The sequence below is a fragment of the Oncorhynchus nerka genome, linkage group LG13, assembly GCF_034236695.1.
Source record: "Oncorhynchus nerka isolate Pitt River linkage group LG13, Oner_Uvic_2.0, whole genome shotgun sequence".
NCBI classification, from domain to species: Eukaryota; Metazoa; Chordata; class Actinopteri; order Salmoniformes; family Salmonidae; genus Oncorhynchus; species Oncorhynchus nerka.
In genome coordinates, this window is record NC_088408.1 from 74,816,190 (window position 1) to 74,831,151 (window position 14,962).

The window sequence follows — 14,962 nt, forward strand, 5'->3', positions numbered from 1 at the left end:
AGGTAACCTGCGTGTATTGTGAGTTAGTTGGGTAGCTACCTAATAACTTTACTGGCTAGTAATAGCATTGCTACTGAGATGCAACTTTGCTTGCTCGCTTTTCCAAACAGCTAGCTACCTTGCTAGTGATGGAGTTGAGCCTAGTACTAAACTAGCTTATCCCGTCGCTACAAAACACTAGCTACAAGGCCTACCTATGTTACTCCCACGTATCCCCGGTGTTTTCTTACGCGCTTTCTTGACGTTTCTAGAACGTCTCTCCAGCTATTTCCAAACTTACCTCCCCCACGTTGGTGGTGGTAGTGCTGGCTGTGGATGCAGCGCTTGGGGTAGGGGAGCGCTGCAAAGTAACCAGAGCCATGACTGGGAGAATCTGCACAGGCCGGTGTAGCCTGTCCAGAGAATGGTTTTATTTCGGGTAAAGAACCTGAGGAAGTTGCTTCTTGATGTCAACGTCTATTGCGGTCGAAGCAGAGAATTTCATCGTCGTTATTACATTTCCATCGTCCTAAAATCTGGCAGCCAGTGCCTCAGTTGTTGCTTTTGAATGTTCTCTAATAAAAATACATTCATGTAATATTAAGAACGTGCAGTGCAGACACACGTCGTTCCTCATGCTGCGGCTTTCACACTAGCTAGCCTCTGTAGCCTGCACAAAACAGCTTCAATCAGGCAGGAGGATGTAGGGATGCGAGCGTATACCATAATGCCAGCCCAGACAGCTAGAGCTGCTGTCTGTGTGTTGATGCTGAATTCAAACATTCAGTGGTCTGGTCCAATGGATGTTATCAAAATCTGTCTTCCAGTTTAAACAGTGTATTTCACTTCGCCTGTCGGTAAAAAAAAAGAGTAATTTCTCAAAAGTGACATGCTTTCCCATGTGTTTTACTGGGAGAATGCGTGTAAATTCGAAAGGAATTTTTGCCACGAATCCTCATCCAAAAATGTTGATTCGTGAGCGGATTCCATTATGCTCTACTCTGGGGCAGTGGGCTAAAGTCCGTCACGTCGCTGGTAATGGGGACATACATAATTGCCAACAAAATAACATTTTGGTCAGTGTGTGTTAACCATTTAACTGTACGAGAAAGCTTAAAAGGCCTCAAATGGTAAATATCGGTATAGGTTTTTTTGTATCGCCAAACATTTCATATCAGTGCATCCCTAGTTTCCGATGTTCTAGGAAGATGGACAGGGACTTTGCCCTCCTAGCTTCAGGGGGAAGCAGGTTCCAACATTGGGGTGCCAGGACAAAGAAGAGCTTGGACAGGGCTGAGAGGGAGCTGGGTGGGCCAAGAGACCTGAGGTGGCAGAATGGAGCACTCGGGTTGTGGTGCAGGGTTAAAGCATAGCCAGCAGGTGGGCTGCTGTGTTCTGGGTAAATCACACACTTGGGGAGCCCAGCCAACAGCGAGTTGCAGTGGTCCAGACAGGAGAGGATAAGTGCCTGGATTAGGACCTGCGCCATTTCCTGTGTGAGGTAGAGTCGTACTCTATGGATGTTGTAGAGCATGAACCTGCAGGAGCAGGTTCAGGGTCCAGGGTCACGCCAAGGTTCCTTACACTCTGGGAGGGCGACACTGTGGAGATGTCAACCGTGATGGAGAGGTTTTTGAGCAGACAAGCCTTCCCCGGGAGGAAGATCAGTTCCGTCTTCTCGAGGTTGAGCTTGAGGTGTTGGGCCGACATCCAAGTTGAGATATGTTTTTATTTAACCTTTGTTTAACTGGACAAGTCAGTTAAGAACAAATTCTTATTTACAGTGGGTTAACTGCCTTGTTCAGGGGCAGAACAACAAATTTATACCTTGTCAGCCCGGGGATTCAATCTAGCACCTTCTGGTTACTGGCCCAACGCTCTAACCACTTGGCTACCTGCCACCCCATCTGCCAGGTACGCAGAGATGCGTGTCACGACCTGGGTGTCAAAAAGGGGAAAGGAGAAAAGTAATTGAGTGTCATACGCATAGCAATGATAGGAGAGACCATGTGAGGATATCACGGAGCCAAGAGTGTGCATAGCCTGAGACACCCAGCCCTGAGAGGGTGGACAGGAGGAGCTGAGGGTTCACAGTGTTGACGGCAGCAGATAGATCTAGGAGGATGAGAACAGAGGAGAGAGTCAGCTTTGGCAATGCGGAGAGCCTTCGTGACACAGAGAAGAGCAGTCTCAGTTGAGTGACCCATCTTGAAGCTTGACTGGTTAGGGTCAAGAAGATCGTTCTGAGAGCGATAACTAGAAACTGTATCAGAGACAGCACACTTAAGTGTTTTGGAAAGAAAATAAAGGGATACAGGTCTATAGTTTTTGACGTCAGATGAGTCGAGTGTTGATTTCATGAGGAGGGGAGCAACTTGGGCCATTTTGAAGTCAGAGGGGATGCAGCCAGTGGTCAGGAATGAGATGAGGGAAGTAAGGAATGGGAGAAGGTCTCCAGAGATGGTCTGAGAAGGGAGGAGTGGATGGGGTCGAGTGAGCAGGTTGTTGGGCGGCCAGATCTCACTAGTCGCAGGATGTTGTCTGGAGAGAGAGGGGAGAAAGAGGTCAAGGTGTAGGACAGTTCTGTGTGAGTGAGACCAGTGGACTCCATAGGCTGAGTGAATGAGTGGTGGATGTCAACCTTTTTTTCAAAGTGGTTGACAAAGTCGTCCACGGAGGGAGGGGAGAGGTGGAGGGTTAAGGAGGGAGGAGAGAGTCGAAAAGAGTTTCCTATGGTTAGAGGCAGAAGCTTGACATTTAGAGTGGTAGAAAGCTGCTTTAGCAGCGGATACAGAGGAAGAAAGGGTAGAGAGGAGGGAGTGAAAGGATGATAGGTCCTCCAGAAGTTTAGCTTTCCTCCATTTACGCTCAGCTGCCCGGGTCCCTGTTCTGTAAGCTCGCAACGAATCACTCTGCCACAGAGCAGAAGAGGAGGCCCGAGCCGGCCGGGAGGAAAGGGGACAGTGCGAGTCATAGGATGTGGAAAGGGAGGAGAGTAGGGTTGAAGAGGAGGATTTAGCAGAAGGGAGAGATAATAGGATAGAAGAGAAAAGAGTCATGAGAGAGAGCAAAGATTACGAAGGCGCATGACCATGTGGGTAGGGGCTGAGTGGTTAGGGTTGGAGGAAAGGGAGACAGAAAAAGAAACAAAGTAGTGATCAGAGAGACCAGGGGGGGGGGGGGGGTTGCAGTGTGATTAGTAGGCGAGCAGCCTCAAGTAAAGATGAGGTCAAGCGTAGTTCCTGCCTTGTGAGTTGGAGGGGATTGGGTAAGGGTGATTTAAAAAGAGGCATGGAATTGAAAGAGTTGGAAAGACATGAATCAAAGGCAGACGTTGGGAGGTTTAAGTCGCCAAGTAATAAGAGCGGTGAACCATCGTTAGTAAATTAGCTTATCAAAGTGTCAAGCTCATTGAGGAACTCTCCGAGGGAACCTGGTGAGCAATAGATGACAATAATGTTAAGTTTGAGTGGACAAGTGACAGCATGGAATTCAAATGAGGAGACGGACAGGTGAGAGGGGGAGAAAAGAGAATCTCCATTTAGGAGAAATAAGTAGACCCGTGCCACCACTGCAACGACCAGATGCTCTCGGACTATGAGAGAAAACATAGTTAGATGAAGAAAGAGCAGCTGGGGTAGCAGTGTTCTTTGGGGTGATCCATGTCTGCTTTTGAATGTTCTCCAATAAAAATGTATTTATGTAATATTAAGAATGTGCAGTGCAGACACATATTGTTCGTCAAGGGACTGAAGGGCAGCATAGGCTGAGATGAACTCGACGTTCTCAAACGCAGATGGGCAGTTCCAAACACTGCCAGACCCGGAATTCCACAAAAAAATTGAATTATATCAAATTTTATTGGTCACATACAGATATTTAGCTAATGTTATTGCGAAATGCTTGTGTTCCTAGCTCCAACAGTGCAGTAGTAACTAACAGTGCAGTAGTATCTAAAAAACAATTCACAACAATACACACAAATCTAAAATTAGAAGAATGGAACTAAGAAATATATAAATGTTAGATCGACTAATGTCGGAGAGGCATTGACTAAAATACAGTAGAATCGAATACAGTATGAGATCAGTAAAGCAGTATGTAAACATTATTTAAACGGTATTAAAGTGGCCAGTGTAAAGCAGCCTGTAATGTGAAGGGTTGCGTAACCGGGTGGATGCCGGCTAGTGATGAATATTTAACAGTCTGATGACCTTACGATAAACCTATGACAGAGAGACTGAAAAACAGCTTCTGATGCACCTGTACTGTTCTCGCCTTCTGGATGATAGCGAGGTGAACAGGCCGTGGCTGTGGTGGTTGATGCCCTTGATTTTTTTGGCCTTCCTTTGACATCGGGTGCTGTAGGTGCCTGGAGGGCAGGTAGTTTGCCCCCAGTGTTGCGTTAGGCAGAACACACCACCCTCTGGAGAGCCCTGCAGTTCCGGGAGGTGCAGTTGCCATACCAGGCAGTGATACAGCCTGACAAGTGGCTCTCAATTGTGCATCTAAAAGTTGAGGGTTTTAGGGGCCATGCCAAATTTCTTCAGCCTCCTGAGGTTGAAGATGCGCTGCTGCGCCTTCTTCACCACACTGTCTGTGTGGGTGGACCATTTCAGTTTGTCAGTGATGTGTACCTCGAGCAACTTGAAGCTTTCCACCTTCTCCACTGTGGTCCTATAAATGTGGATAGTGCGTGCTCCCTCTGCTGTTTCCTGAAGTCCACAATCAGTTTCTTTGTTTTTTAGACATTGAGTGAGAGGTTATTTTCCTGGCACCACTCTCCCAGGGCCCTCACCTCCTCCCTGTAGGCTGGCTCGTCATTGTTGGTAATCAAGCCTACTACTATTGTGTCGCCTGCGAACTTGATGATCGAGTTAGAGGCGTGAGTGGCCACGCAGTCATGAGTCAACCAGGAGAACAGGAGGGGGCTGAGCACGCACCCTTGTGGGGACCGTGTGTTGAGGATCAGCGAAGTGGAGGTGTTGTTTCCTACTTTAACTACCTGGGGGCGGCACATCAAGAAGTCCAGGACCCAGTTGCACAGGGCTGGGTTCAGACCCAGGGCCCAGAACTTAATGATGAGCTTGGAGGGTACTATGGTATTGAATGCTGTGCTATTGTCAATGAACAGTATTCTTACATAGGTATTCCTCTTGTCTATATGGGATAGATGGGGCGGCAGGGTAGCCTAGTGGTTAAAGCGTTGGACTAGTAACCGAAAGGTTGCAAGTTCGAATCCCTGAGCTGACAAGGTACAAATCTGTCGTTTTGCCCCTGAACAGGCAGTTAACCCACTGTTCCTAGGCCGTCATTGAAAATAAGAATTTGTTCTTAACTGACTTGCATAGTAAAATAAAGGTCAAATTAAATAGGGCAGTGTGCAATGCGATTGCATCGTCTGGATCTATTGGGGCGGTAAGCAAATTGTAGTGGGTCTAGGTTGGCAGGAAAGGTAGAGGTGATATGATCCTTAAGTAGCCTCTCAAAGCAGTTATTGATGATACGAGTGCTACGGGGCGATAGTCATTTAGTTTAATTACCTTTGCTTTCTTGGGTACAGGAACAATAGTGGACATCTTGAAGCAAGTGGGGACAGCAGACTGGGATAGGGAGAGATTGAATGTGTCCGTAAACACTCCAGCCAGCTGGTCTGCGCATGCTCCGAGGACGCGGCTAGGGATGCCGTCTGGGCCGGCAGCCTTGCGAGGGTTAACATGCTTAAATGTCTTACTCACGTCGGCCACGGAGAAGGACAGCCCACAGTCCTTGGTAGCGGGTCGCGTCAGTGGCACTGTGTTATCCTTAAAGCGGGCAAAGGTGTTTAGCTTGTCCGGAAGCAAGACGGTGTCCACAACATGGCAGGTTTTTCCTTTGTAGTCCGTGATTGTCTGTAGACCCTGCCACATACAGTGGGGAGAACAAGTATTTGATACACTGCCGATTTTGCAGGTTTTCCTACTTACAAAGCACGTAGAGGTACACTTCAACTGTGAGATACGGAATCTAAAACAAAAATCCAGAAAATCACATTGTATGATTTTTTTGATACATCAGAAAAGCAGAACTTAATTTTTAGTACAGAAACCTGTTTGCAATTACAGAGATCATACGTTTCCTGTAGTTCTTGACCAGGTTTGCACACACTGCAGCAGGGATTTTGGCCCACTCCTCCATACAGACATTCTCCAGATCCTTCAGGTTTCGGGGCTGTCGCTGGGCAATACGGACTTTCAGCTCCATACAAAGATTTTCTATTGGGTACAGGTCTGGAGACTAGCTAGGCCACTCCAGGACCTTTAGATGCTTCTTATGGAGCCACTCCTTAGTTGCCCTGGCTGTGTGATTCAGGTCATTGTCATGCTGGAAGATCCAGCCACGACCCATCTTCAATTCTCTTACTGAGGGAAGGAGGTTGTTGGCCAAGATCTCGCGATACATGGCCCCATCCATCCTCCCTTGAATACAGTGCAGTCATCCTGTCCCCTTTGCAGAGAAGCATCCCCAAAGAATGATATTTCCACCTCAATACTTCACGGTTGGGATGGTGTTCTTGGGGTTGTACTCATCCTTCTTCTTCCTCCAAACACGGCGAGTGGAGTTTAGACCAAAAAGCTTGATTTTTGTCTCATCAGACCACATGACCTTCTACCATTCCTCCTCTGGATCATCCAGATGGTCATTGGCAAACCTCAGATGGGCCTGGACATGCGCTGGCTTGAGCAGAGGGACCTTGCGTGCGCTACAGAATTTTAATCCATGACGGCGTAGTGTGTTACTAATGGTGGTTCTTTGAGACTGTGGTCCGAGCTCTCTTCAGGTCATTGACCAGGTCCTGCAGTGTATTTCTGGTCTGATCCCTCACCTTCCTCATGATCATCGATGCCCCACGAGGTGAGATCTTGCATGGAGCCCCAGACCGAGGGTGATTGACCGTCATCTTGAACTTCTAACTTCATTTTCTAATAATTGCGCCAACAGTTGTTGCCTTCTCACCAAGCTGCTTGCCTATTGTCCTGTAGCCCATCTCAGCCTTGTGCAGGTCTACAACGTTATCCCTGATGTCCTTACACAGCTCTCTGGTCTTGGCCATTGTGGAGAGGTTGGAGTCTGTTTGATTGAGTGTATGGACAGGTGTCTTTTATACAGGTAACGAGTTCAAACAGGTGCAGTTAATACAGGTAATGAGTGGAGAACAGGAGGGCTTCTTAATGAAAAACTAACAGGTCTGTGAGAGCTGGAATTCTCACTGGTTGGTAGGTGATCAAATACTTATGTCATGCAATAAAATGCAAATGAATTACTTAAAAATCATACAATGTGATTTTCTGGATTTTTGTTTTAGATTCCGTCTCTCACAGTTGAAGTGTACCTATGATAAAAATGACAGACCTCTACACGCTTTGTAAGTAGGAAAATCTGCAAAATCGGCAGTGTTTCAAATACTTGTTCTCCCCACTGTACGTCTCGTGTCTGAGCCGTTGAATTGCGACTACACTGTCTCTGCACTGATGTTTTGCCTGTTTGATTGCCTTACTTACGGGAGGAATAACCACACTGTTTGTATTTGGCCATATTCCCAGTCACCTTGCCATGGTTAAATGTGGTGGTTCACGCTTTCAGTTTTTCGCAAATTATGCCATCTATCCAGTTTCTGGTTTGGGTAGGTTTTAAGTCACAGTGGGGACATCTCCTTTACACTTCCTGATGAACTCAGTCACCGCATCTGTGTATTCGTCAATGTTATTCTCAGAGGCTACCTGGAACATATACCGGTCCATGTGATCAAAACAACCTTGATAGTGCATTTTATTGTTACAGGGTAGACATCATGCATGTGTATACAGCCGTAAAACAAGCAGAGGTCTAGCCCCCCTTGAGGTTCTTGAAGGAGCAGCCAAGGAAGTGAGAGAAGGGAAGAAGTCCATTCGAGCAGCAGCAAGGGGCCGAAAAAATGCATGAAATGACACTGAAGATTTAATTGATTCTGACCAGTTACATGGGCTTAGTGACTGTTGATAATGGGATATGATAAAGGGTGAGTCGGTCAAGGATCGATGCAGACAAGGTGGTAGATTGTACGACAAGCGACAGGTTTATTCAGAGTGAAGATATCTGGTACAGCGTATATACGGGCCCCTCTGTTAGCTCATCAGAGACTAGCAGAAAGGAACCTTGCTAACAGTGAGTACAAGCTTCATATACAGAACAGAAAGTAGGTTGATTTCTAGGAGATCGGATCTTCGGATTGGATCAGGCTGGGGTGTAGTCATCCGGCATTGGCTCTGTTGTCTGTCCGTCATCGTAGAATCCTGCCATGCCTGTTCTTGGTCGTCACACCATGTTCAGCTGAAAAGGAGATCTGGTGTGTGCGCTATCTTCAGTCACACAATGTTCGGCTGGGAGGGAGATTATGTGTGTGTGCTAGTTTGTCTCTAAGTCTAGGCTTTCTGCCAATCTGTGGGTGTCTTATCTGGGTGTCCTCGGCAGCTATGTGTGTACTGTATGTGCGTCGTCCCTGTCTTCTGGGGTCAGTGTGTAAGAGCGTATGCGTCCCTGTCCTGTCCTCAAGAGTCCGTGTGTAATGTGTGTGCGTCCCTATCTTCAGGGGAGTTGTGGCCGAACTGCCGTCTAGCACCTGTGGCTAGGAGTATCCTGTTGTGACAGTGTTGTGGATGATTTAAGTGAGTGTGTGTGTGAGAGATATCCTGTATGGGGCCCAACCTGTTTTACTATGAAAATACGTTGTCTCAGCTATAGTAGTGTAATGTCACCTACATGAGAATTAGCAGTCCTCTACATGACCTCAAATGCAGAGAGAACTTGCCTATGAATTGGCACATCAAAATAACATCCCTGTCCCAGAACATCATACCCGAAGGTGGCTCTACTTACCTTGTCCTAAAGTTTTTGGACAAGCTATGTTTTTAAAAAATGCTATGTTTTCATTCATTCTGATCATTTCCAGGGATACACACCATCCTGAAAATGTGTAGATATCTTTGTTAGAAATAATAAGTCAAGGGAAATATAGTAGTGATGCTGAATGTAAAAAATTCGTTTTTCTTTTTCCCAGCGCAGTTAAGTCAAAACTACGCCCCGTTATTCAGAGGGGCGTTCTACTACGCTCCAATTGGCTAGCTAGCATAGTCTCTCTCACTGATCAGCCCAGAGACAGTGGTCTTCCAAGGTAAGGATGGAAAGTGTAATTTAACAATTAACGTTAGATGCCGAACGTAATGCAGGCTTATTATTATCAACATTTGCCCAAGTATTTATTTTCAGAGTTTCAATGAGTTGTGAAAATGTCTCAGAACTCTGCTGAATTCCCCCAATTGAAGGTCAGCTAAGTTTACTTAGGCTACTTAACGTTACTAGCTCGGTATTTGAAGTTGTTATATTATCATTAGTTGTGTATTATCAGGTAAAAGCATATGCTTACTATTCATAATTTCTCAAATATTGATTAGCTAATAATTCAGTCGAATACGCTATGCTACAGCCATTGAATCTGTCTTTGAGCGTTAAGGGACGTTAATGGCTAGCTCTGTAAACGACATTATGTTATTATATTTTTCAATCTTGAAATACAAGGGCAAACGTTATTAATCAATGACTGAAATTTCGCGTACGTGATATTCCCTTCCGGACTTGGAGAGCGCTCAAAGCGTTGTAGAACGCCTCTGAATAACGGGACGTGGTTTTGGCTTAACTGCTTTGGGAAAAAGAAAGACGCGTAAAAATGGCTCAACATTCGCCTCTCTCCCCTACAGGCCTTATGGGTTAAAGTACGGTGAACGTTTTAAATGTTACCTAGTAGAAGTAGATGTCATTTTGTAATTCTATTAGTTTTAACAAAATATTTTTCTACAGTACATTATTCCTTGCCGGGCAAGGCTAATAGAGTGGGATATATTTTCATATTCAAGCCTTTATCTGTCACGTAGACCCAAAACGACTTCTGTACCTTGGACCGACCATGTGACGCTATATTTGGAGGCGGATTGTCAGCTCGAGGACAAGGCAACTTAGAAGGTAAATCCAGTTTTCCTGCTGTCTCCATTTTATAATGATTTCTAGTTTACTTTGACATTTCTTGAATTATTTGTTCACCTTCTTTTCTTACATTCTTCATCCAACCAATCGCCATTTCGAGAATGTTTCATTTTCAAAGTTGCAGCAAAGCCATCGAATATCGAGCAAAACAGATACTTCACACTGTTTTAACCTGCAAGAAGCATACTTATACCAATCTCTACAGGCTATATTGCTACTTTGTCAGTTTCCAATGTTGTTTTCAGAAGGATTTGTTAAAGTGTGGACACGTGCAGGCTTTACATTTTTTTTTGAACTAGGTAAGTAAATTAAGAACACATTCTTATTTACTTTTGAAGGCCTACAGCTTTCTACCTTGTCAGCTCGGGGTTGTTTTGATATATATCTATATTCTGTTTTTTTCACAATTTCATGCTACTTCATACAGTTAGATGGTCAGAGGGTCGGGTACACTCAAGGACATGTAAATGTTTGTTAAAAGTTATATGGAATGGTAGCAGATTCTGAGCAGAACCAAGGTCACAAAGAATGGATGCAAATCAGAAACAAAAATAAGTAATAATAACAACAGTAAACTGTTGTGTTTGTTATTTCCAGACATGCGTGTGGCAGTGATCGGAGCTGGGGTCAGTGGCCTGTCCACAGCTCAAAGCATCTATGAGCAGTACCACTCCATAGTCAGTCCACTGACCATTGAGGTGTATGCGGACTGCTTCACCCCACTGACCACCAGCGATGGGGCTGCAGGATTCTGGCAGCCATACCTCTACGACAAGGGCAATGTCCAGGAGACGTGAGAGGGCTTTCTGCTTGGCTCTATGAATACCAGTGGAGGCTGCTGAGGGGAGCGGCTCATAATAATGGCCGGAATGGAGCAAATGGAATGGCATCAAACATCTGGAAACCATGTGTTTGATATATTTGATACCATTCCACTGACTCCGCTCCAGTCATTACCACAAGCCTATTTTCCCCAGTTAAGGTGCCACCAACCTCCTGTGATGAGTACATTTTGTGCATGCCTGTAGTCCGTGAATCAATAGAATGTTTTATAAGTGAATGCTTACACTGTATCATTCTCTGTGTTATTTTGCAGTAAATGGTGTAAGGAGACGTTTGACTACCTGTTGAGCTTCCTGAGCTCCCCGGACTCTATCAAAATGGGGATTTTCCTCCAGTCTGGCTATAACCTTTGCAGTGAGCCTGCACCAGTGAGTATTAGTGTATCTTCAGCTTAACATCATGACATAGATTCACCCTCAGATAACAGTTAACTGACCCATACTTCATCACTCACATGGAGGCAAGGCCTAGCAGTTAAACATTTCAAGATTTTTATTTAACTAGGCTAGTCAGTTAAGAAAAAATTCTTATTTACAATAACGGCCTACCCCGGCCAAACCCGGACGACACTGGGCCAATTGTACACCGCCCTATTGGACTCCCAGTCACACCCGGATGTGATGCAGCCTGGATTCAAACCAGGGACTGTAGTGAAGCCTCTTGCACTGAGATGCAGTGCCTTAGACTGCTGCGCCACTCGGGAGCCCAGTTGTTGTAAAGTCTATCTACTTCTGTATAAGCCTTTTGCTGAAGTAGATGAACTTGAGCCCAAGTTCCTGTTCCACCATCTGTGTTATTACAGTGTAGCAATGGTCTATCGTAGCAGTTGCTTCGCTAAGTTTACAATGTTTGTATTTTCTGAATAGTCTGAATACACTAAGCCCATCTCAATAGTCTACTCTTCAGCATTACAAAGACAAGTCCATGACATAATTAGAAGACATGGCCACTGAGACCACACTGTATGCTCTCTCTGTCACAAGGCTAAAGGATTAATGAAGCCTCTGCATTACAACCGCAAACCAGCACAGGCATGGAAGGTCATGAAAATAATTAGTAACTAATAACTATATTCACTTTATTTTATTGCAGGATCCCTCTTTTAAAGATAGTGTGCTGGGCTTCAGATTGCTTACTAAACGAGAGCTGGAGCTGTTTCCTGCATACTGGTACTTTGTTTGGACATTTGCTATGTTTTTGTTGCATTAGTCCCGTTGGCTGTTGTCATATGTCGACAGGAGTCATGCAACCCTATACGGCTGATGACTTTAGAATGAGTCTGGTCATGCAGCATGTGCCCCTATCAGTTGTCATTGTTTTTGACCCTCACTGTCACTCTCCCCTTGTTTATGTCGGGGGGCCTTTTAGCTATGGGTGGTTCAACACTGCTCTCATGGTGGAGGGGAAAAGTTACTTGCCTTGGCTGATGGACTGGTGAGTGATTTACTTACCTTATCTGTGATATCCAAAAAAGTGTTGATAGTTCATACACACAGGGCCATATGATCAAGCATTTCCATTTCGTGAGTTAACCATCTATATTTTACATAAATCTATGACCAGTTTAGTTCATTACAAAATATACAATTTTAAAGCAGTTAGAATTTTTACAAATGGTCAAACCAGTTGTTTGAGAATAACTTTATATTGACACAGCTGTGGGATAAGCTGGGTTTATCTAGTGGAAGGGGAAGCAAAAGATCATGTGTTATTTATTTATTATGGTGGTTTCATCATCTCTCAAGGTCAATATTATGTTTTAGCACCCAACCTAACATCATGTAAATATGTGCAATTTGGCTTCCCTATATTACTTCCTTTTCTATATACCTTTATGTGATGTTTCTAGGTTACAGAAGCGAGGTGTGACATTTTACCAGAGGAGGATAGAGTCCTTCAAAGTGGTGAGAGTTCTAAATGAATATAATGAACAGTGCGGAATGTTCTAAGACCCACCTCACAAGGAGTATGAAGAAAGAAGGTGCTGTATTTTCTGAGGACCTCATTCTGTCCTTGGCCTCTTTTGTCCTGATGACAGTAATTTTACTATGCTTATTCAATTTCCATCTAATCTAGGCATGTGTTTTCCTTACCCAACGGGAGTGTCTTACACAGTACAGTGCATTCATGCTCAGAGTGCAGCTCAACCATATTAGTTTTACTCAGTGTTTAATTTTGAGAAATATCCTGAAAGTATTCATATCCAATATCCAGTCATTAATATCCTACAAACCACCCCAGAGAGAGGGAGAGCTTTGGCTTTCATAAATCCCTGTTCATGAATATCAGCCGTGTTTATTTATTTTAATTCAACCTCCCAACTTTTCTTCCTGCCGCCTTGTCTGTTGAGTTCAGCTTGCGGAGAGTGGGGCAGACGTCATCATCAACTGCACAGGAGTGAGGTCAGGGGATCTCCAGCCTGACCCTGACCTCACACCAGGCCGTGGGCAGATACTGAAGGTCAGAGTGCAAAGGTTGAAAGGTGAGTTTGGTAATTACAATGAGGACATGGCTGATTATGTTACTCTTAATCTGTCTGTGTTTCAGGTGGATGCTCCATGGCTTAAGCATTGGATCCTCACCCACAATTTCACTGCTGGAACCTACAATTCACCGTACATTATACCAGGGTAAAGTGGATAAAATATCAGAAATTCCACCTACTGCAGGTGTCAATAAAGCAGTTATTACACATTTTTCAAGTTGTTGCATATAATTACAGAATCAAAGTATACCTTTGTCTAAGTATTCAGCTCCTTGTTTTTTATTTTATTTTGGAATACAGTGAATTGAAGACCAATAACTTCTGCCCTGTCTCTGTAGGAGTCGTTCAGTGGTTGTTGGTGGGTGTTTCCAGCTGGGGAACTGGAGTGAGCAGAACAACTCTGAGGACCACAAGGCGATATGGGAGGGGGCCTGCCAGCTGGAGCCCAGCCTCAAGGTCAGAGGTCACAGACCTTTGAAAAGATCCCTGGTCTGACAGACATTGAATAGAGGGGTTATCACAGCACCTATGTTTAAATGGCTCAGCCATCAAACCAAATCAATGCTTCTCATCCAGTAGACAATACAAGTACAGATACAGTATAACTACATTAGCTAGCTCTTCCCTGTTTGTTTATTCATATGGCTCACCTCCCCCTGACTCCTCAGCATGCCCGGATAGTGGAGGACTGGTCAGGGCTCAGGCCTGTTCGTAGTAAAGTCCGACTGGAGAGGGAGACCATGCAGTCTGGACCAACCACATTTGAGGTGAGTCACCAAGAATAGACTGGTTACTACTTCTTCAGTAACCAAGATGTATTGTTTGGCTATTAGTGTTTGCCACCCTTTAGGCTCCAGATTAGAAGTACATAGACATAACACTGATATTAATGTGCTGTTTTCAGGTGATCCACAACTATGGCCATGGAGGGTTCGGATTGACCATCCACCGAGGCTGTGCACAGGAGGCAGCTCGGCTCTTGGGGGAGATATTGGAGCAGAAGGGCTGGGAGCCCAGGTCTCGTTTGTGAACTAGTGGTTTATTACCTAAACAGCAGTGGCATCAGTATCTCTCACATGTCTGTATGGGACCATTTTAACATCAGAACGGTTTGCGAAGGAACCCGCATAGGAAACTCCTGGGGCCTTCAGACAACAGTGAGGGTTCATTCGTATTTGCAAGAGAACAACTCAAAATCAGAGTTTAGGTAGTGGAGTACCTGATTAACCCAAAACCAGCTAACTTGGAACACAAAGACTACCAGCCAGCCTTAAAATGGTTTCATGCCAGTCATCAGGATTTCTTTTATTGAATGACAATTTCCTTTGTTGTGTAGTCATAACTATTATAACTATCGGTTGAAATCTATTTTGAAAAGTTAAAATGTTATATTGTAGTTGAAGAGATGCTAATATATAACATATTGAACCAATACATTTTTTTTCCAAAAGTGTGATCTCACAAATGTGACATAAAAATAGGAGTGCAATATCAAACAAAAATGTTAAGATATCTTATTAATAATGTTCTATCATGAGTTTTAAAACTTATCAAGTTTGAAAATGAGTGAAGAAATAAATACTTCCACAATCCAACATT

At 44.5% G+C, this 14,962-nt stretch overlaps 2 protein-coding genes across 7 annotated transcripts in view; one reads left to right on the forward strand and one right to left on the reverse strand.

Annotated features, from left to right (window-relative positions):
• The window catches only part of ssh1a (slingshot protein phosphatase 1a), a 55,787-nt gene extending 55,086 nt beyond the window's left edge, over window positions 1-701 (reverse strand). For both annotated transcript variants that reach the window (XM_029678235.2, XM_029678234.2), the window contains exon 1: window positions 281-701. In XM_029678235.2, the coding sequence (XP_029534095.1) occupies window positions 281-361 (81 nt within the window). In that variant the 5' untranslated portion in view covers window positions 362-701. The remainder of the gene's footprint in view (window positions 1-280) is intronic.
• Window positions 702-9,098: 8,397 nt separating this feature from the next.
• On the forward strand, window positions 9,099-14,958 carry LOC115140122 (D-amino-acid oxidase). 5 transcript variants are annotated; one of them, XM_029678240.2, is made up of 13 exons: window positions 9,201-9,320; window positions 9,927-10,014; window positions 10,281-10,334; window positions 10,633-10,828; window positions 11,132-11,246; window positions 11,971-12,047; window positions 12,247-12,312; window positions 12,728-12,782; window positions 13,234-13,338; window positions 13,426-13,508; window positions 13,702-13,819; window positions 14,032-14,130; window positions 14,268-14,958. In XM_029678240.2, the coding sequence occupies exons 1-13, from the start codon at window positions 9,285-9,287 to the stop codon at window positions 14,391-14,393; spliced, it is 1,218 nt and encodes a 405-aa protein (XP_029534100.2). In that variant the 5' UTR covers window positions 9,201-9,284; the 3' UTR covers window positions 14,394-14,958. The 5 variants fall into 5 exon arrangements, with proteins under 5 accessions (XP_029534103.2, XP_064882751.1, XP_029534100.2 ...); XM_029678243.2 differs by lacking the exons at window positions 9,201-9,320; window positions 10,281-10,334 and adding an exon at window positions 9,099-9,169; XM_065026680.1 differs by lacking the exon at window positions 10,281-10,334 and having other exon boundaries at window positions 9,204-9,320.
• Window positions 14,959-14,962: the final 4 nt, after the last annotated feature.